This window comes from Colossoma macropomum, unplaced genomic scaffold (assembly GCF_904425465.1).
Source record: "Colossoma macropomum unplaced genomic scaffold, Colossoma_macropomum, whole genome shotgun sequence".
In the NCBI taxonomy this organism is placed as follows: Eukaryota; Metazoa; Chordata; class Actinopteri; order Characiformes; family Serrasalmidae; genus Colossoma; species Colossoma macropomum.
The window spans coordinates 11,025,842-11,050,051 of record NW_023494789.1 but is presented as its reverse complement, the minus strand read 5'-3'; the positions used below and the strand labels follow the sequence as shown (position 1 = coordinate 11,050,051).

The following is a 24,210-nucleotide window of genomic DNA, read 5'->3' as shown; positions in this document are numbered from 1 at the left end:
TTAAATAGTGGGCAATGAACCTTTAATATGACAAAAGCAAGTGTTGTAGGTATTGATATACTGTGAAAATGCAGTTATGATTTGATGTTCTGTTTATTTAAAAAACACTGTGTGTGTGTCTTACTGCATAAGTGCATGATTAATGCAATGTACAATGAAAAACACAGAATTCAGCTCAATTTTGTCATTTCTGTAACCGTTGTTAAACCACATACAATTGAAAAAATATAATAATGAATAATGAATACAATAATAATGAATACAAATGCATTTTTGCTACATATATATATATATATATATATATACATACATCATCTAAACCCGCTTATCCTTCTGGGTCACGGTGGGGTGCTGGAGCCTATCCCAGCTGTCATTGGGCGGAAGGCAGGATACACCCTGGACAGGTCGCCAGTCCATCACAGGGCAGACAGACAGACATACACATTCACACCTAGGGGCAATTTTAGCATGTCCAATCAGCCTGACTGCATGTCTTTGGACTGTGGGAGGAAACCCACGCAGACACGGGGAGAACATGCAAACTCCACACAGAAATGACCCTGGTCACCCAGCCGGGAATCGAACCCAGGCCATTCTTGCTGTGAGGTGACAGCGCTACCCACTGTGCCACCGTGCCACCCATTCATTCATTCATTCATTCATTCATTCATTCATTCATTCATTCATTCATTCATTCATTCATTCATTCATTCATTCATTCATATTCTGACACTGTATAAACTATAAACATGGACAAATGTGTGGATAAAATTCGATAAAAGTTGTTTTTTGTTCATTGTATGCAAACATTGAAATACAAGTCTAAAATGTCCAAATTAGCTGACTAACCATCTTGCTTCTTAGCTGTTCACTCAAACAAAGGTCTATTTACACAGAATCATGTGTTTGAGAGTGAAAAAATTTATTTTGCGAGCATTTATGCTAAAAATGTTATAATCAGCTAACAATTAAACAAATATTACTTATGCTGCCCTCTAGACATGTTAACACACCAAGTAAAACGTGAGTTGCATATGAAAGTTTTCTTACAGTTGCACACTGATGTTTGTATCCTAACAACTGATACATTTTAGTCAATTCACTGTCAGAAAAGGTTGGAAACCACACATACATTTTCATAGTATGATTCTGAGATCTAATGAATGTGGAAAGTCAGCTTAAATAACTGTGATCATCTCAGATAACTGCAATAATCTCAAATAACTATGATTAGGTGATTATGTAATAATTGTGGCGTATGCTCACAGTGCAAAAACAACAAAACAGCAAACAGCAAAATGTGTCTCTTGCAGTGTAAACTTAATCAGAGTCAGCAGAGAGTCTGCAGTTGCTAATACAAAGTATGGTTAAAGCACATATTGCATGTTTTAGTGGTTGTAGCCACAAATAACCATTACGATGTTATAGCGTCAAATAAACTGTCCTGCCAGCTGAAGTAATTCCTAACTTGAGAATTATTATGACTCAGATTTGCCTAGTCTTACTCTGCTATAAGGGTCTGCTTCCTCATGCTCTCATATATTGAGTAGTAGCCTGTTGTGGAAGTAATTTGCCACATTAAACAAAGAAGGTTAAGAAGGTTTCATACAACAAGCAGTAATCATGCTGAAGGTGAAGGAGCTTCTTAAAGTTCTTAGGGAGAACATGATTAGCAGACACTTGAATGGAAAAAGCTTCAGAGCCCTAAATACACCTTAAACATCACTGTCAGTACAACAATTCAGATAATATACAGTGAAACGTTCATGGACTTTCACACACGGGTCCAGCTTGCAAGATATCTCTCACACTAATGATAAAGAAACAGAGAAATGAGGAGTCACTTGAAAAGAGTTGCAAGACTTGAGAGCAGCAAGAACAACAATCACACAAAGAACAATAGACAATGAACTGCACCACTTTCAGCCCCGTTCCTACACTCCATGCAAATCTCCTCCGCTACAAACGAAGAACAGAGATAAAATTTGCACAAGAGCATTTAGGCAAATCTTAGACAAAATTCAGCTATTCATGTTTGGAGAAAGAAGAGTTGCACTTACGATCCCAAGAACACCAGACCTACAGTGAAGTATGAAGGTGGGAGCATCATGATATGGGGCTGCTTCTCTGCAAATGTTACTGAGGTATCACATGTCATCAAAGGAAACATGAGTGGAGCGATGTAACAGGAGAAATTAGAGGAGACTTCTCATTGGATCTGACACTGACTCCAAACATACAGCCAAGACTGGTTTCTAAAAGGATGAAGGTGCTTGAATGGCCTAACCAATCCCTTGACATGAATCCCATTGAAAATGTATAGATTTTGAGCTTTGTTAACTTTCAGAAATGAAGATAGTTTGCCAAGAGAAATGGGCCGAAGTTCAATTACAATGCTGCAGCAATCTAATAACAGAATAATAGTACAAACATGCAAATTACATTGTCCTTTTTCAAAGTAATGTTCATATGGTGGGGCTAATTTATTTTTTTGCACTAAGGCCCTTAAGATCCTAGTTAAACCAATGATCACACATCTCTGATCTAATATCGTTTATTGCGCGTATACCTGAAGGTGCCTTAAAGGTGCAGTGTGTAAGATTTAGTGGCATCTAGTGGTGAGGCTGCAGATTGCAACCAACTGAATCCCCCTTCCTCATCTCTATTATTTTCACTCCTTTGAAGATGAATATTCACCCTCCCTTGCTTCTACTTGAACTAATAATAAGTATATTTGTCCATTTGTCAAAATTTGGGTTCTCAAACAACTCACAAAACAAAATAATTAGCTAGCACCAGCAGCTGAGTGTTTGGTTTGGATTGGTTTGTCCGTTCTGGGCTACTGTAGAAACATGTTGGAAGAGCACCTGTTTTCTATGTAGATATGAAAGGCTCATTCTAAGCTAAAGAAAACAAGAATTCATAGTTACAGCTAATTATACACTAATGAAAACATGGTTTTGTACACTATATTCTTTTTCTGCTGATAGATCCCCCTAAATTTTAAACACTGCACCTTTAAGAAGACCAACCGTGTGGGAGACTAGGGGGCAGAGGGACAGGGGGAGGGGGTGTTGTTCGCATATTAATAAATGTGGCTGCACTGTGCTCTAGTGTAGCTCATCTTTAGTGCAACTGGCCTGGACAGTCTCAACTGACAGGTCAGGCTACTGTCCAGAAAATCTCACAGCACTCCCGAAAAAAAAAAAAAAGAAATTCCACCATAGACCCCAGTGAGACTAATCAAAACTAGGCAGGCCTGAAACAAGAATGACAAATTTGCCACCGTGTAAAGCTTGTACAACCTAGCAAAGGAGCGCATTTGTGGCGGGGCATGGAGAGTGAAATAATAGCACGAAATTTAGGTCACATCTACAATGAGTGCATAATTCAATTTTGGAGACTTGGTTATGAGCTGGGGGTGTGTGAAATCTCTTCTCTAGCCAAATTCTGAGCCAAAATCATTCAAAAGAAGTGGTCTAAGATCAGCAATAAAGAATCTAGCAGTCTCCCAGTTGTGTCTCCTATTTTCATTTAAAATTGAAAAATGAACAGAATAAATGCCACTTTGCACCCATTCTGTCATCCCCCTGGCGTAGCATTAGACAGAATAATAATATTAGCTTTAGCTTAGTTTTGGCAGGCGTCCCCTCACCATGCTGCCCCACCAGTGGAGCATACTATCAGAATCTGTTTACTTATTACACCATGTGTTGTTTACAATGCACACATTCGACGACGCAGACGCTCTCATTAAATATAATGAAGGACCGTCACAGCAAGATCCATATGTTACAAGGCCAATTAGCTGCAAAGCTACGATACAGTCACTTCTGGCTGTGAGTGGTTTTGACTAAAACATGCACGCTGTGTCCAGTCAGCCTGATGTCACTCAGTAGAGCTGGCTGCAGTTAGACCTGTTACTCAACACCACTGACTATGAACAGTAGGAAGCAATAGAATAAACTCTGCAGACTCATGTTTATACAATCCGGTACTGTCTGAATTAATACCTACAGTTCTTTCATATATATTTACTCCAATAATGAGATGTGTTTGACTGGAGAAGTACAGGAAGTAGCAGACAGCTTATTTGTCAAATACTGTGCTGTATTCCTGTATATGGCTGCAGTCGGAACAAAACATTGTATCTCTAAAATGGCAACTTTACAGTAGAAGGGAAAAACTCTCTTCACTTTGAATGGAGGTTAATGGAACAATTTTTTAAAGTAATTTTTCTTTCTATTGGTCCATTCGCCAATAAATTAGGGCACGTTGTAAAAGGACATTGGCATTTTTAAATTTTGTAAAAAAGTACAAAATGACAAAAATGGAGATACAAGGTTTTGTCCTGACAGCAATATATTCACTGGCCACTTTATCAGAAACACATACCTTGTACTTCCAGTCACTCAACAATTTATTAAAACATCTACCTTATAGGTCCACTATGCAGTCATATGCAAAAGTTTGGGCGCCCCAATCAAATTACATGTTGTTGTTAAATCAATAAGTGAAAATAAGTTAACACACCCTGCACATTTTAATGGACAATTACAGTTTGCTAAATTAAACATATTGGGAAAAAATAAAACATAAAATGTGACCTGTGTAAAGGTTTTGGCACATTTTATACTATATGTATAATTTTTTCCAATACGCAAATAAATAGAAATGGTGCACTAATTTTCACCAACAAAACATCATTTGACCTGGGTGGTAAAAACTTTGCATATGAATGTAAATGCATATAAGTACAGATAATAGCCCTTCTGCTGTTATGGATAATTTGCACACATATCAAACAAAACAAAAAAAAAAAACAAAAACAAACAAACACAAGCTAGAAGGGAGGGGTTTCTGATAAAGTGGCCAGGGAGTATTCAAACGTGCACTCAAAAAACACCAATGCTTTAAATTTACGTCATTCAAGTGTGAACATTGGTTCCACATGAATAACACATGACATAATTACTGCCAAAAGTAAGTGAGCTTAAAGAAACCTACATTGTTGTAATATGTTGGCAGAAAAATGTTCTTTAATACAACATTAGTGTACTTTAATGGACGAGTTTATTGCATGCAATTTTGAAACATTTCTGTTGGTCCATTCGTCATGAAATGTAATGTAAAAGGCAGCTGTTGTGCTGTTTTTTGGGTTTTGAACACAATGACATTTTAATCTTGTGGAAAATGCGTATAGAGAACCATCAATGAATGATTCAACCTCAGGAGCAATAACTCTCTACATATGCTCAAAGTGAACTTAATTCAATTCTGCCATGCAGTCCCATTCAGTCAAAACGAGTCAGTGTATGCAGACTTTGTTACCTCAACATAAAACTCAAATGTTGATGGAAGAAAATTGCATTTCAGTTTATTTGGATTTCATTGTAATACATTATGTATTGCACGTAACTAACACTTTCATTCATTTATGTCCATTGTACTTAAAGCAGTTACTAAAAGACATCACGGTTCAATTATTCATATCAACATATTTTCAATTTGTAGGCCAAACAACTCCACTGGATCTTTTTTTGTTGAGAGTATCCAAGCTGAATGTCAGAGACTGTGTGTCTAGTTACCTTCATATTGTGGCTTGAGTGTTCTACTGCATGCTGTCAAACTGAGATACAGGCCTAAGAGGACTAAGGATGCACAAATCATGATTTTTATGACAGATTCTGATTTCTTTACAGACAAATTAGCTATTGGACATTTTTAATCAGAATCTGACACAGTGTGAGCTAAGTGAACACATAAAACACCTCCACATTTCCAGCACCTTCTATTAGCCAAAGTCAGTTTATTTGTCAAACTTTATTTGCCAATGGGTCAAACTAGCATTGTAAATGTTTAAACAAAAAATCAGTTGCTTATTTAAATAACTTGAATCAAAGTGCTACATTGAAAGGCAGCTGGCTGTATAGCACAATGAGTCATGTACACTTATACTACAGCATTTTGGTCTAGTATAGGGGTCACAACCCAAATGTTAAGAAAAGTCATTTTGTCCTTTCAGCAAAAATCAAACCACCTTGGGAGCCACATCATTTTATGTCCACTTTACCATCTTGTCTGTAAATATGTCTCAGTATTTGCTAATGTACTAATACAGGCTAAAACATATAATATAAACCAAAACGCAGGATCATTTTCCTCAAGAAATAAATGACCAATTTGTCTCATTCGTTTTCTTTGGTTCACCTACTATTGTGAAAATCTGATGAAGTTTTAGGTCATATTTATGCAGAAGTTAGACACTAAATATATACACATATACACAATATACACAATACACCCATTACAGTGCAGGACTTCACTGGGTTTTCTGGAGATTAGGTTCATTCCAGATTAAAGAAGGTGTCAAATCAGCACAGTACAGCGAATGATGAATGATCAGTTTAAGACAGCATCCAGCAGAAAGACACTTAAAGGTAAGATGTCCTCAGGGAATGAGGGGGCGTGAAGGAGCGAGAAAAAGAGGGAGGATGAATTGCAGTGTAGGAAAGAAGAAGAGGAGGAGAGAGGGGGAAAAAAATTATGTTCACTGCTCAGAAGGGAACCCCTCCAAGGAAAAAAACTAAGAGAGAGAGAGAGAGAGAGGAGAAGCAGAGGCAGAGCAAAGAGAGAGAGAGCAACAAAGAAGGAACAAAGAGAGAAAGAGAGTGAGAGAGAGAAAGAAGAGAGAGAGAACAAAGAGAGAGAGTGAGAAATAGAATGAGTGAGACGGAGAGAGGGGAAAGAGCAGAGGGCAAGAGAGCAGAGTGAGAGAGAAAAACAGAGAGAGAGAGAGAGAGAGAGAGAGAGAGAGAGAGAGAGAGAGAGAAAAGTGAGAGAGAGAGAAAGAAGCCCATATACAGAGACAGAGAGAGAGAGAGAGAGAGAGAGAGAGAGAGAGAGAAACAAACTCATACAGAGAGAGAGAGTTAGAGAGAGAGAGTCGCTCTCACTTCGCAGCTGATCGACACACGAAGTCAGCAGTTGGACCGGCTGCATGAGGACACGGTGGTAAGTGAGGATTTCAGAAATACTTTATCAAATCATATTAATCAGTTCTCATCCATTATTATCGCTCCGTATCACTGCGTTAGAATTCTCACTTATGTTTTTTCTTGCAACGCGCGCGAAAAGTTACGCACGTGCGAGACACGTCAGCAAACAAACTAATTGTAAATTGCAGTTTGTGATTGGCATTCAGACCAATAGTTCTGCATATTAGTCTCTCTCTCTCTCTCTCTCTCTCTCTCTCTCTCTCTCCGTTCAGACCCCCAGGGGGGTTCAGCTTATCTGCTGTGCTGGGAGCTGTGTGTTAGTGAGATTTCATGTGTAATGTAACATCTGCCTGTAGCCTCCAGTTTTAGAGCAATTATTTTCTACTTCCGGTGAGGACGTGGCTCTTTTTCTCCTCTCGCTCGAATTAAAACATCTGGATTTGGAAAGAACTTGGGCTTCACAGTCCTTACCCTTCAATTAATCGCCCTCTGCAGGCTCAGAGGGGAAACACTGAACAATCTCTGGTGGGTTTCATGAGGTTTGGAACAGAGTCTACTGAAGCAGTAACTGCTTGCCTTGTTTATATGAGAACTACACTCTTAAAAAGAAGGGTTCTGTGGAGCAATACTGTTAAAAAAAAAGGAAACTCTTTAAGAACCTTTCAATGGACTGACGAAGTTAGACGTGCAAGTATGATGAAATGTTCTTTATTATTTATTATTTAATTTTTTGCCCAGTTTAGTTATGTCCAATTACACTTGCTAGTAGGCCTCCCTCTGTTACACCGTGCTACCAAGCTGGGAGTGTGAAGGCTGCTACGTGCTTCCACCAAGATGCAACAAATGTTGCCACATGTTATCAAACTGCTCCTAACACAATGTTGTTGAACAGCTCAACACGCTTGGAGGAGAACACTAACTGCATATTCCTTAACATCAGCTAACAGACGCCTGCATTGGCATCAGAATCGTCTGCTGTCTGAAACAGATCATTCAGTCATTCATTTACTTAACACAAGGACATATTTCTGTTGGTTAGCGTTATTCAGTTATTCCACCCAATAACTGAGTTCGCTAACATTAAAGTTAGGTTAGCTGGACCATTATCAATTAGCTGACCGTCAACATCAACAGACAATAATGTTACATTACGAATGAAATCTATCTAGCTTAACTTTAGCTAGTTTAACCTATGTTACTTCAGTCTCTCCTCTCTCTGTCTTTCTTATTTTTCTCTTCCTCTCATGGGTGGGTGTTGCCGCTTGTCTCCACTTCTTGTATGTGTCGTTTCAAATTAAAAGCCCTCTGCCGAGTTTTGTAGTTGTGACTTCATGAAGCAGCGGTGGCAAAATATATATAGTGGAAACAGTGAAGCAAAATATTGCCTCATTCAGAATGGCTGAGCTGCTGAAAACCTGCCGGATGTTTGCAAATATCCTCAATGTATGTAAAGTCCCATACAAATCTTAATTAAAGCCAAAATAAATAAGTGTTTTGTTTGTTTATGGTCAGTGATGGCTTGTTCTTTCCTCCATTAGGTGGTCATCATTTGTGATAATGTTAGTAACTAACTGGCCGAGAACAGTAGTAGTAGGAGCTGCAACAAAGGGTTTAAACATTCAAATGGACATTTTGCATTCAAATGGACACTTTTCCTTTTAATTTGACAGATATACAAATGTCGAATTTTTTTGACCACCCTAGCACTGAGCAATGGTGGGAAAGGGAGGTGAGAAAAATATCCACAAGTCTCCTGAAAAAAATGGAGGCGGTAAGAAAGCCAAAGAGTGGACAAAACGTATTTAGCTAGCTTTTGTTTAATACGTGTTTTCTTGACTCTGAAAAACGTAACTTGTACTTAAATGGCTGTTTTGACTGGACGTTACATAAATAATATACTTTTGCACAGCACTGTACATCCAGGCCAAGAACCATTTAGGAACCTTTATTTATAGGAGTGCAGAGTAAGAGCCTCTGGAGAGGTTCTAACACATTTGTTTCAGTGCTGCACATTGAAAGACATGTCCCAAAAAAGGCCGGGCACTCAGCGTCAGACTATTTAAAATGATTGGTGGGGTGTTACTAAGTGTATTGGACGTTTTTATTGATGGGAATAAATCATAAGAATTTATTCGGCAGTGAAATAAACAGAAAAATGAATGGAGGGACAGAAAGATGGGTGGGTGGAGATGGTAGTGGAAATATGGAGCGTGCAAGAGGAAGATGCTGCAAATAAACCTCAGTCTCATTCATTGTGTCATTAAAGATTACCAACGTAAGACAAGCAGCGGGGTAGGAAAAAAAGGAAAAGAGCCCGACAGCATGTTTAATCATCTAAAGGAACCCAGAAAACTGCCACTCATGAAAAATGGGGATGTGACTGCTTCCCCAAGACTCTGTTTAACATTCCTGTAACTCGGTTAAACAACAGATTTCCCCTCTCTCTTCCTCTGTCACACGTTTTTGGAGGTTTCCAAAGGTGTACACATGTTCAAGAATGTTCTTAGAATACAGTAACATATGTGGAAAGAGGGCCATACATGTCTGTAACAATCCCTGACAGTTTTCCGCTGGGCTTTTCAAGAGGAAATCTGAAAATGCTCTTAAGTAATAAGGCAGGTCCATTACTGTGGAACATCATAATGATGTACTCTTGTCCCTTTATGCTTCGGTATGTGTTGAGTGTTTTGATGTTCCATAAATTAGGACAAACTGAGGCTCTGGAAAGTCTCTGGTTTGGTCATATCTGGTGAGCTGTTTTTATTAAAATGAAGCTTTTCCACAGAAATGACACTTATCCCGCTTATCCCAAAGGTAGTTGTTCAGCCAAGATATGCTTGGTGAGCTGAGGTTTTGAACTGTTATTCATATAAATGTAGAAAGTGCAGACAATATTCAGGCTCCATGATGGCTGCTACATAGGGTTGGGTGGTATATTGGTAACAGGGTATTTGAAATACCAAAATGATGGCGGTATTTCAAAATGATGACGGTATGTCAAAATTATGACATGTCAAATTTCTATTCCACATCTGAACCACCAAATAAACAGATTTAGGAAAAATGGAAGGAAAAATCAGAGCCAGGAAAAACTAACAGTAACAGTAGCTCAGCAATGGCTAAGCGCTAAACACCACAGAACACGTTCAATTTCACTCTTATATCAGTCACTCGACTTTGCTCTCACCGATAACCACTAAACTGGTGTCGTTTCAGCATCAGTTAGCTGGAACCAAGCTTGTGCTGTGCTGTTGTTCATGTCTGTGTGATAACTAAGCCATCATTAGCTTAGCCAAGCTGACAAACACTAGGCCCAAACACCACAGAACAGATTTTCAGTCCGATTTTGGCTTTCTGTCACTCCAACAACAGTCACTCGACTTTTCCTCTCTTAGACATGAGTTTTTATCATCTACTTTTGTTTCAGCAGTGCAGCAGTTAGTCGAAATCAAACCTGTGGTGTGTTTGGGTCTGTAGCCTGCTCGCTAGGCTAATGTTAAACACCACAACCAAACACCACATACAAACTTCCAGTGCCAGTTGCTCAACTGCACTCCCTCAGATTTGAATCATCATCTAAACTTGTGTCAGTGCTTTAGTAAGCCAGAATCAGACATGTTCAGTGGTGAACAGAGATGTTATCATGCTAGCTAAACTAATGCTAACTGTCTCCTCTCTCTGAGTTTGCAGCACTGTGTAACGTCTAGCAATTGTTAGATGGGCGGTTTGACATTTATTGAATGATGGTTTAAAAACCGTGCACTGCATTTACTCTTTGGTTGACCACATCTTTTTTGAAAGAAGACAGAATGACATGGCACAAATGATATAAATGCGTTTGTCACAACACTTTTACACTCACTAACCACAATCAACATTACTCAGTGCTGCCCTCTAAAGGTGTTATTAACAAACATCAAATAAACAAACATTACTCAGTGCTGCCCTCTAAAGGTGTCATTAACAAACATCAAATAAACAAACATTACTCAGTGCTGCCCTCTAAAGGTGTCATAACAAACTTCAAATAAACAAACATTAGTCTCTACTCAAGTCTATACATCAAATAAATGAACATCACTCATATATATATATATATATATATATATATATATATACAAACACAATACTCCAATTTTTCATATACATATTACAGTAGAGGATAGTGTCAAAAACCATATCAAGCATAAACCATATCAAGTCTATTTGAGAATATCTAACAGCTCAGTGTGGTTTGAGGCAACTCTGTGATGATTGAGGCCATCTTCAGCCACTAAACGCATCTTGGCTAATCAACAGCATTTGGGGTAAGGGGGCCATTGTGTATATTTGATTTGTGGCCAAACCATTACTTTAAAACAGGAAAGCAGTAAATGCTGGGGTGGAGTCTGACACTCCTGCATTAAGAGATTACAGCTGTGACACACACCTCCAAGGTGCCTTGAGGACAGGTTTCACTGTAAATAACTGGATTTAAATTGATATATGCAAGGTTATGCTGGTCTTGAGAACACACTGTAGGCAAACATTTAACACTACCGTATATTTATCCTCTCAGAATCATCGATTCATCATATAATTATCCAAATCTATAACAGTGTGTGTTTGGCTACTGAGGAGGACCAGCGGGGATCCACCTTTACACACTCTGACATGTTTGATACAGACTAATCACACTTTAATACTGATGCTGGCATGCAAAGCAGAATGAAGGTGTAGAAGCATCAGAATTTACTCTGATCTAATGCCAGAGGACATAATGCCAATTATGGTGTTGGCACACAGTGTAAACACTGCAGGGAGCCTACTGCGGTCAGTGTCAATCAGTAGGAAAGCTTCTTTAGGCTGGCTTTACAGGGTGGAACTTTCAAGCAACTTCAGTTGCTTGAAAACTACATTCTACATTAAACTAAATTTCACTTGAACTGGATAATGTAAAGCATCCTGCAACTCAGCTGCAACAGTTACAAGCAGCTCAAGTTCATGAAGCAAGTTTCATTGAATAGCCGATTAAACGCTGATAACTCATCAATTCAGAAAATATAACAGAAACTGGTTTATTGGGTAGTTGAGTCAAGATTGGTAGTTTTTTATTTTGTTTTTGAATTGCTTTGTGCAACAGTCAGGTTTCATGGAAATTATGTTGCAGGCGACTCACAACATACAACTAGTTGCATGGAACTTTCACTGTGTAAAGCTAACCTAACGCCAAAAAGGTTTGTCTGGAGCTACGAGGGTAATGTAGCTAAGAAAGTGAAGCTTAAAGCGATCAGTTAGCATCATGCAAACTAATACATACTCAATCACTCACTTGCTAACTTGAGTTGTCAGTGTGGTTTCTGGTACTGTATGACATACAGTTTTCTATAAAAATGGACAAAAATATGTTGCATATCTAAAACCAGTAGCAATTATCTTGCAGCCTGAATCCTGTCTGTACTTTTGTTCACATAATATTTATTATTAATGTTGTCAGCTCCACTTACCCTTTAGGTGCACTTTTCTACAGTTTACAGAATGTAGTCCATCTGTTTCCCTGCGAACGTCATTAACCCCCCTTTTCCCCTTTTCTTCAATGGTCAGGACCCCCACAGGACCACCTCAGAGCTATTATTTGGGTGGTGGATCATTCTCATCACTTCGGTCTCTCCTTTGTCTCTCAGTTTAATTTTCAGTTCAATTCAGAATGGCTTTATTGTCATGACTGTGAAGTACAGTATTGCTAAAGCTTCAGAACATTAGCAATGAACAACATTAGCAATGGACAACAAAATAAGACAACAAAAGCTAAAATGAATAATAACCATGTAGTTATTATGATTACAATATATCACTATCATTATTAATGTAATTGCACTAATTAATAAATTAATGATGTAGTCATAGTTTTTTGTAATTTTGTAAATTTTGTTGTGTAATGTTGGGGGTCAGTGGAGTCGGGGTTTGGAGGGTGGGTTTCTTTCTCTCTCTCTTTAACCCATCTCACCTTCATTTTCTCTCTTTCTCTCGCTCTCTCTGTAACTCTTCCATTTTCTGTCTTATTTTCTCTGTAACCCCCCCCCACCCCCCGTCTCTCTCTCTTTGCCTCTCTCTTTCACTCCTTATACCCGCCTCGCCTCGTTTGTTGATTGTAGTCAGCAAAAGTTTGACCTCCATTTCCCGACTTGTCAAAAGACATTACAGTCACAGTTTTTCTCTGGCTCTGGTCTTCCTCAAATCACCAGTGCTGACCAGCTGCCCTATGGGGGCCACTTTGGGGTTTGGGCTCCAGAGAAAACGCATGATTTATGGCAGATTTGCTGCCAAATTGAATGAAGTCATTATACAAATACTAGTATTTCCTGCTTGTGGTGTCATTCGTCTCTGTCAGGCACCTGGACAGGGTCGAGTGTAAAAACAGTTTAAGGTAGGCTTGAATTTTGCATACAGTAACCTTGTTCAGATCAGCTTGGTCCAAGGTCTACCTTAAATTGAACCTGAAATTATTTTACTTATGCACAAATGTAGAGTTTGTAGTATTTGGCTTTTTAGAAGAAAGAGTATTGTTATTAAGCTTTGTATTACATGCAGGTTAGGATGCAAGTTATGATTAGATTTATGATTAAGTCCAGAGTTTATATGGTCACTTTGCTATGTATTTCATTTATATTATGTGATTAAAATACATTATTGCACACTTAAGAAAATGTTAAATGAAATGAAATTTCTATGTAAAGTCATTTATCTGGTCAGTTAGCATATATTTAGTAAAAAAAAAACAAACCTTAACATTATAACTAAACAGAATGAATACAAATAAATAAGCAATAAATAAATAAATACATGAATAAAGTTTTTACAGTTACCAGCATCTAGTTTATCTACTCACTCCTTCATTAAATTAAATCAGGTGCTGCTGATAGAATTGAACACATTCGTGCACATAGGAGTTAACCAAACCTGTGTTCCTCTAACTGTATTGTTCCCAAAGGTCCAGTATTATGTAACAATTGAATTATTACATGAATATTTTTAACCCCTTTTTATCCATTATGAAATAAGGCTGTTTTTGTTACTGTGCCTTTAAGACTGATATCTGTAAAGAAGCTCTGTTCTGACCCTGAAACAGCCAAAAAAGAGTTCTGTCTGAAACACTCCTTATTATTTTTAAGTTATTGTGTAAGATTATATGTATATATTTTAGTTAAATTGGTTTTATCTATTCTTCTATCCTATCTATAGTTTTGTTTATCTATGTGTAAATACTGTTCTCTGCATAATTTGTGGAACTCGCACTCAAGTTTTTCACTCACCTGTGTCCCTGTACTCTTGTGATGTGACAATAAATCTGATTTGATTTGATTTGATTTGATTTACAAGGTCAATGTGGATGGGGGGACATATGGAAACGCATTTGTTTTTGTGACATCACAAAAACAACAAATTCAAAACAGGCCACTTTTCAGCTTAGTTTTCGTATGGGGGCAGAATGGTCTGGGTGCTGAGGGTGTTGAAAACATTGCACTGCATATGAGTGAATGTACTACATTAAAAAAAAGTGAGGAAATGTGTTTTTCTTTGCACAGTGTAGCAATTATTTTATTAATTACACAGCAAGTTACATAATGAATAAATTTAACATTTGATTTGTTTTCTGCATCAACAGTTTTGTGTCTGCACTTTTCAGCAGACTTGTTTCAGTGTGAAAAAATGACAAAAACATGACAAAAATGGGTGACACTTTACTGCAAGGCAGCGTTCATAAGGTTACATGACAGCTACATACACAATTCATGATGTTCGTATATAACTTATGTATCGTGGCTGTCGGAACAAAACTTTTATCTCCAAAATAGTAACTTGGAATGGAAGATAAAGTAACAAGATTTTTTTCAAAGTCAATTATGCCCATATACATATATAGGTAAGTAAATTATATATATATATATATATAAGGGCTCCTTTATGACATATGACAACCTATCATGACAACTCCCAGCAATCATATGGATGGTGTCTTCTGTTTGGGTCTTTAGGCTTCTAATGACTGGTACATGATTTCTCTGATTGTATCTATTGTATCTGGTCATTCTCTTTCTCTTTTACCTTCAACTCCTCCAAGCATTATGGACTTGGAGTTTCAGTTTGGTAATCTGGACTTTGAGTGAAAGGTGAAGCTTCATTTGCATAATCCATTCATGTTTTTTTTCTTTGAAAACCAAAGTTCAATGGCCTCCATATTTTCCTGTCTTGCTTGTTTATTGTCCAGCTTTCTCATCCATAAAGAACCACAGAGAAGACCACAGCCTGGACAATTCTGATCTCTGTTTGTAGAGACAAATCATTGCATTTGCTTTTCAAGCTCCTTCATCGTTTTTCTGCTGAGTGTCAGTTTGTATCCTATCTCTTGAGTGCTGGGTCTTTTGTAGTTGAAAATTGACGGTGTAGAGAAAGGCTAAGAGATTTCCACATCTTGTCTTTTGATGGTAAAGTTAGCGGCCTTTCCTGTCATTGTAACCTTAGTGTTCTTCATACTGAGCTGAAGTTCCATCTGTTCTTTAACCTTCCTTATAAGGGTCCTTAGGTCTTCCAGATTCTCCGCTGTGAGTGCTGTATCATCTGCATATCATATAAGGTTATTGAGGTTTCTTCCACCAATTCTGAATTCTGAGCATCTTCCTCCAGTCCTGCTTCTCTCAACATATGTCCTGCATACAGTTTGAATCCTTTGCCGAAGTGGAACCAGACTGTTTATTTTCTGTCCTGATGAGATGCTCTGGTATTCCCATTTTCCTGAGGACTTTGCATTATTTTACATGGTCAACACAGTCTAAGGCTTTCCTGTAGTCAGTGAAACACATGCTGATGTCCTTCTTGATCTCCTTGGCTGCAGTGATATCCCTTGTTCCTCGCCTTTCCTAAATCCAGCTTGCACATCTGGCAGTTCTCTTTCAATGTAATGTTCTAATCTACGTTGAATGATCTTGAGCGTAATCTCACTGCTGTATGATTTTAGGGAAATCGTGCAATAGTTTACACTCTTTCTTGTCTCCTTTCTTTGGAATTGGGATATAAACCAACTTCCAGTCTGCTGGCCTTTGGGCCATTTTCCAGATTTGTCTGCATAATTTGGTCACTAATTTAACCGAATCTTCTTCAGAATCATGAAATATTTCTGTTGCAACGTAATCACTTTCTCTGAGCTACGAGTGAGAAATAATTTATATGAACGCACTCCATATCTTTATCACCTGTGATTACTCCGATGTTACACAGATCCACCAGTAGCCTCAGCTTACGTTGTGTCCAAATGCAAAGCTAAAGTGTCTCTTCATTAGCGGACAGAGTTAGTGAGTGGATAACAAGACAACAGATTCAGTATTGAATGCTTTACCTCCTTCAGTGCTGTAATTTGCTCTTGCTGTCTCGCGGAGGTCCAGAGGACTTGCAGTTTAAAGCTGTTATTGGATATAGCCTGATTTATTTGCAATGGGCCATTCCTAATGAATACATATTAGCCGCGCATCTGCTGCAATTAGCCTGAGGCTCTACCAACACAGAGAGCAGCTACTATCAACAGAGAGTTCATTACTTTCCCTCACTACCTCATGGAAAATGAACTCAACCCCCCCCCCTCCTGTTCTCTGTGTTCTCTCTCTCTCTCTCTCTGCTCTCTACTCTTTCTGTCTCTTTATCTCTCTATCTCTCTCTCCAGGTGTGGTCATGTCTGGATTCTTTCTGCCTGTGCTGTTGCTCCTCCCCCTGGTGGCCTCTGTCCCCTCCCCCTCCAGGTTGCCACCTAAATACTGCCGCAGGTGCTGTGATCACCTGGAGCCGCCCCTCAGCCCCTCCTCCCGCCCTGTGACCTATCAGGCGCCAGAGGTTCGCACCTTCATTAACATGACCATTCTCAAAGGTAAGCCGGACAAAAAAGTCATATATTCAAAATATATTACAATATATTTTAGTTTTTATTCAAGACAATAGTGATAACTATGCAAAAGCTCGAAACAATCCTGGTCAAATTACACGTCTTGGTGATTTTTCTAATCTGAATTTAAATATGACATTTTTTAACATATTGCAAATAAAAATGAAGTGTGCCACAACTTTTGCACAGGCCAAATTCAGCAAATAAACAGTGTGAGTTTTGTCATTACCATTATACCGGTATATCACAACGTAGATAGCGTGATGCAACAAACAGTGCAAACCATGCTAACATTAGCCTGAGCCAGGGATGTTTTAGTTGTTACAAATTAAAATAAACGCACAGTAGACCCTCAATCACCTTCCTCTGTCTAGTTTGTTGCTTTTTTGGATTTTTTCCCAATTTTCTCCCCATTTCAGACGTGTCCAATAACACCCAATAGTTAGGAATCCCCCAATCACATGATAGCACCAGCGCTAGGAGGGTGAAGACTAGCACAGGCTTCCTCCGAGTCCTGTGAGAACTGCTGATAACATAACGTCATTGGACAGCTGAACATATTTGGAGGAGATTGCTAATCGGCAGTTCTGTTATGTCACCTCACAGATGTCTGCACTGGCTGGCATCACGCTGAGTCATTGGGGGAGATGGGATGGGGGGCCATCCTACCCAAAAACACATTGACATTTCAGCACAGTGGACACGGCAGCTGGCAAGATTTTTGTTCTGACAGAGACAATGTATATATACACACATGATATATATATCTATATCTATATCTATCTATCTATCTATATATATATATATATATATATATATATATCATGTGTGTATATATACATTGTCTCTGTCAGAACAAAAATCTTGCCAGTTGCCGTGTCTGTGTGCTGAAATGTCATGACCAGTGGACCAATAGAAATGGTCCAAAATGACTGATATCTTGTTACGTTAACTTTTGTTGCAGTTACGTTTTGGAGAAACAAGGTTTTGTTCTGCCATTTTTTTAAACCACCATGACCAATTTAATCCTCTCACACTTATATCCTGTATTCATTCATACAGTTAGTGTATGCCGGATATACTTTATCAGTATGTAAAGACATAGAGAACATGTGCATATGGCTTTTCATACACTGATCATAGTATGATAACGGTAACAGTCCTGATATATTATTTTGTATTGTTATGGTCTTAACCTTTGCTATGTTTTATATACTATATCTATAACCCCTGTATTAATTTAATTCTGCAACATTCAATTTACATTCAGTCAAACAGGGTAGAGTCAGATACACATAAAACATTCATTAACATAAATTGCTCTTCATGTTGACAAATTTTCAGCTTATAACTTAAACAACCCACTTCGTTCATGTTTTTGTATTAATATGGTTTGTTCCATCTCATCCTCAAAACAGACACATTCTAATTGCTTTCTAAACCCATCTAGATGATGATATATGTTAAAAGTACTTTCCCAACAGCACACGATCAGAGAAACTTTTCAGCACTGTGATTGTGTCTAATTAGAGCTCAGAAGAGTCCAGGCCATGTGTCATTTATTGTTTCTTGTGGGCTCTTTGATCAGAGAGGAATAGAGGGGTTCCGCGTCAGGCGTACCACAGAGACAACCCCAAACACTTCACCAAAAACACGCCCCCTCACTCTTTTAGTCATAGCCACTTTCATATGTTCTATCACTCTTTCTGTCTTTCTCTCATACACTACCAGTGAACTCTCACTCATCACAATAATTCTGTTGTTGTATAAGGGTTAATAACATATTGTACATTTCTTTTTATTTCATGATTTAATAAACATTTGATATATACGACAATATTCTACAATGGCTCCTTTATGTGAATACATTTCCAGTGCCTCAAAATACAATTAATTTTAGGCATTTATGCTTCCCAAAGTCTCAAAATGTCAGATGTTGCGACTGTCCAACTATATATACAGATTGAGTAACTTTATTATTAATTATTATGATTATTAATTACCTAGTAACTTTATTAGTCACATAAAATTTGAAATAAAACAGTTTGGGATGATTTTATGTCAGAAACTTTAATAGAGCAGCTTTAAAAATCTTCAACTTGTTTTTGTCTAATTTCCTCAATTGTCATGTGGCACAACCGACAACAAATGACTTTTATTCTGACATGCTTTTAAGAAAGAGCGAGCATGATTTTGCACCCTAAAGAAGACTCCAAAGGTCCTTCATGGTGCAATGCCAAGGGCAGTGGCCCTTTCACAAACAATGAAAAAAATCTGAATGTTTGGATAATAATATGTTAATATAATATTGGATAATATGATAATGTTTGGTTTGCCAAGTCATGTGGTGTGACCCCAGGAAAATCATGGAAATATATTATTATTATTATAATAACTTTTATTTATTTGAAAAATAAGTATGTATACACTTTAGTTAAAAGACAAAGACTTTGAGTTTTACTTATTTCAGTAATGGTAAATAACTTTAAAAGACTGCATTTTTTTTTTGTTTGGTCACACCACCTGACATTATTTGGAAGGTAAAGTTGATGGTCCTACCTAAAATGAATGTATATCATTATAAAAGATATGAAACAAATATCTAAACATTATTCCTATTCTTTAACATACAGAAATGCACATAACATCCTTTAATTTAAATGAACATTTTGGAAGCCTTATTATTATTGACCCATATGCAACAATACAGTGCTTACATAGTCCAGATTTTTATACAGTGTAGCATCTATATTGTATAGATGGCATGCATTCACAGTGTCTTTCTCTGGCTCTTCCAAATGCATTGAACATCAACACAAGCCACACAGAGCCGTACGCATATGACACGCACAAACACGCTCACATACCCCCCTGCCCCCCTGCCCCCCTGCCCCGCCCCCCACACACACATTCTGAAAACCAGATAAAGAATGTGAACGGCCTCCACCACAATGGAAAATGTTGCACATCACTAGCCGTAACCTCAGCCCGCTGCCTGAAGACCACAGCATTCGTCTTCTCTTTGCTTTCTTAGTCAGAGAAACTGAAGCAGTTCAGCAGAATTCACCCTGAAAGGGAATCGCGGGCTCTAGAGGCCTACAGATCTGGCAGGAAACTTGCCTATGTGGCAGTAAACTACAAGCGGCAGCATGTGTGTTCTGTTTGCTGGCGTTCAGAGATTACAGCCAGAGCGTGCTAGGCTTCTTCCAGACCTGCTCTTGAGAAAGCCTGTGCTTACTCAGAGCTTAACTAAAGCGTCCGGGGGGTTAACTGGAACAGCTAAGTGTGGTAACAATAACAGAGTCTGTTTAGACATAGCACAGATCAACCTGAACCCTGTAAAAATGAGGAGGCCCTAATCCTGCAGTCAGCTCATTGTTCTCCAAACTGTACACTCTCATATATGCCTCATGATTTCTGGTCAGGTCTATATTAGGGCACTGAGTTCAAAGAAGTACCAGTTGAGAAGAAACAGACCGTAATGCTGCTCTGTTGCCATCAGTCACAGTCAGTTAGGCCTGTTTTAGTTCTTATTTAATTAGAGTTGTATGAGCTGAGCTGTGTTCAGACTGCATGACCTGAACCTGGTGGTTTTTCACTCACTCACTCACTCACTCACTCACTCACTCCCTCATTCACTCACTCTCTCTTTCATTCCTTCAGTCAACCACTTATCCATGCATCACATTGCATTATCTATCCATACACACTTACATGCATACATACATACATAAATCATTTCACTCACACATTCATTTTTTCAATAATCCATCCATCCATTGCCCATCCAGCCATTCATTCTTGTCTCCAATCATCCATTGATCCATTCACTCAGTTCCACATTCAGTCAATTACCACATTAATTCCTTCAATCATGCATTCATCTATCCATACATATACCTGTTTCCATTTATCCACTTCCATCCATCCATCCATCCATCCATACATCCATCCACTCATCCATCCAGCCACTTTCTTTGACGTTCATTCCTACATTCATTCATTTATCGAGACATATATATTCTACGCATCCATCATCCATCCATCTGTCCATCCCTCTGTCCACTCCTTTAATCATTGATTGATCCATTCACTTGCTCTGACATTCATTCATTCCTTCATTCAGTCATTTTTCCATCCATCCATCCATCCAGCTATCCATACATAAATGCGGCCAAATATATATTATTCATCCATTATCCATCCATCTTTCCACCTATCTGTCCCTAAATGCATTCCTTTAGTCATTCATTGATCCACCCACTTTCTCTGAGATTCATTCCTTCAATCATTCATTTATCCATCCGTCCATCCATCTATCCATACATACATACAGCCATATACATTCATTTATCCATCCATCCATCTATCCATACATACATACAGCCATATACATTCATTTATCCATACATCCATCCATCTATCCATACATACATACAGCCATATACATTCATTTATCCATCCATCCATCTATCCTACATACATGCAGCCATATACATTCATTTATCCATCCATCCATCCATCCATCCATCCATAGTCTTACTTTCATTCCTTCAATCATTCATTCATCCTCCATCCATCTATCCATCTCTCTAAACATCTAACTATCCATACATATATCCACATTTTCTCATGCTTCCATTAATTGACTCACACATTATTTCCCTCTCATCTATCCATCCATCCATTTATCCATCCATCCATTCATCCATCTACATAGTCTTACATTCATTCTACATAGTCTTACATTCATTCCTCAATCATTTATTCATCCTCCATCCATCCATCTATCCATCCATCTGTCTATCCATACAGATATCTATATATTCTCATGCTTCCAATAATTCACTCACACATTCTTCACCTCATTTATCCATCCGTCCATACATTCTTTCATCCCTTAATTCATTCATCTGTTCTTCCTTTGCAGGAGATAAAGGAGATCGAGGTGAGAGGGGTACTCCTGGAAAGAGTGGAGCTGATGGACCTCCAGGGTCCAGAGGGGCTGTGGGCCCTAAAGGCAGCAAAGGCCAGGCAGGAGCACCTGGAGACCCCTGCAAGACCCAACACTCCGCCTTCTCAGTGGGCCGCCGGAAGGCCCTCCACAGCGTGGATTACTACCAGGCGATGCTCTTCGACACCGTCTTCGTCAACACCGGCGAACACTTCAACATGTTCAAGGGCAAGTTTTACTGCTACGTGCCGGGCGTCTACTTTTTCAACATCAACATCCACACCTGGAACTTCAAGGAGACGTACCTGCACCTGATGCACAACGAGCGCGAGCAGGTGATCCTGTACGCCCAGCCCAGCGACCGTTCCATCATGCAGAGCCAGAGCGTCATGCTGAACCTGGAGCTCAACGACGAGGTGTGGGTGCGCCTCTACAAGCGCGAGCGTGAGAATGCCATCTACAGCGACGACGTGGACATCTACATCACCTTCAACGGCTACCTGGTGGCTCCAACGGTTTAGAAACGGCCTCAAACAAATTGATTTCCAAATGTCCAAAGTGGATTAAGGTTTCTTTCAGGTTCTCTCAGGGAAGATGTGTGGATGGTGTTCTCTGGAGAAGACGCAAACAATACCATGCTAGGTCTTTCATTACGTACATTTAGCCATAATGACAGAATTTTATGAACATATTGGTGCTGAACAGGGTTGACTTGTCAAGAATTGGTATGGGTGCGCTGTTGTCGTACCTTTGACCTGCAACCTCTTGTTATGTAAAATTCAGTTTGGTGAGTTGCCTCAGAAGGCTAGAATAAGTTTTATAGCTGTGTTATATAGAATTGGTTGGCTGCAGAGCAGCCTTGCTAACTTATCAAGGAGTAAAACTTAGGAAATGTACAGAACAAAGCACAACATTTTATACAAGTCCAACTCTTGGGAAATGGAACCCATGCATTATCTCTTCTGTACTGTCTTTTAGACTGTTCCTCAGTACTGGTGAACCAGATGGGGTCTGTTTTTACCTCCCTCACAGGGAGGGTCACTGGAAAATATTCCAGACTTGAGTACTTGACCACCACATTTGCTGTGTCTGGAAGCAGCCCAGTTTGAGCAAGAGCATAATTTTGTTGGTGATGCCAGCTGGAAGGGCCCCCTCACTGCCATTAACAGCAATTTCATAATGACAGGAGTGACAGAACTCAGCCGAGAACCACAAACTGACCTAGCCCTGCTGGCTGGCCCTGTGACATATTTAGTTGGCCCAATACTATGTCACCTTGTGAAAAAATGAAAAATTTATAAATGCCCCATGTGTTAACATGCTGTGAGATTCAACACAATTTTGCACTTAATTATGATTAATGGCTTAAAACCAGCCCTGGTAAAACCCCCTGAGAGCGCAGCGGCAATCAAACTACCCTGAAAATAGTAATGCACTAAAATTCAGAAGTGCATAATTTCCATGTAAATAAAAGACATAATGTTTGATGTCATGATGGCTGACCAGAGCCTACTTAGCAAAAATGATCTGTCATGATAATTATGAGTAGTAAGAACATGACACCGTTATATTACTGAGTAAAATCTGTCATGACAATTCATAACAGCATATGACATCTGCCATATGTCAGTGTTATGTCACAGGGCTCTGGCAGTAACTGTCTTCATGTAATATGTTTTATTCATGTGGAAATGAAACACTTGTGAATCAAGTCAGTTAAATTCAAGGCATCACTTTATTTCCATCATGCTACCCTCACTAATACACTGCAAAAATTGTATCTTGTTAAGTGAAATTATTTTAAATCTAGTCAATCTACCTTATATTTCCTATTTTTGTTGGTTTTGATGGTTGTGCACCTGTTATAAGATTATCTAGTCTATTTCTAGACATTATTTACTTGTTTTGGGTAATTTCATCAATTATCAATTAAATTTATGTGGCAGATAATTTTGGGTTAAAGCACATTATTTGCTAACATAGTAAGATAAATTTATCTAATAAAATGACTCAAAATAAGTAGAAAATGTCTAGAAATAAGTTGCATAATCTTAAAGCTTACAACAATCTGAATAGGAGAAATATTTGATTTATTGACAAGATTTAAGATAAATTTAGTTGACAATATACTATTTTTGCATTGTATATTATATATCTTTTCATGATTTGTGGATAAGTCTAAAATACTCATTCCCCAACAACAATGCTTGTCTTGGTTAAAAGAAAAGCATGATGTGCTTAACTCTATTTGGACTGCACTATCATAACTAAACAAAACTAAAGTGTTAGAAGGACGACCATCACTTTAAATGGGCCTAGAATGCACTTAAAACAATTATTTAGCCAAA

The 24,210-nt window shown here is 38.5% G+C and overlaps 1 protein-coding gene across 1 annotated transcript; it reads left to right on the top strand.

Annotated features, from left to right (window-relative positions):
- Nucleotides 1–6,847: 6,847 nt before the first annotated feature.
- Nucleotides 6,848–23,231, top strand: c1qtnf6b (C1q and TNF related 6b). Its single transcript, XM_036570047.1, has 3 exons — nt 6,848–7,014; nt 16,693–16,893; nt 21,839–23,231. The coding sequence occupies exons 2-3, from the start codon at nt 16,701–16,703 to the stop codon at nt 22,381–22,383; spliced, it is 738 nt and encodes a 245-aa protein (XP_036425940.1). The 5' UTR covers nt 6,848–7,014; nt 16,693–16,700; the 3' UTR covers nt 22,384–23,231.
- Nucleotides 23,232–24,210: the final 979 nt, after the last annotated feature.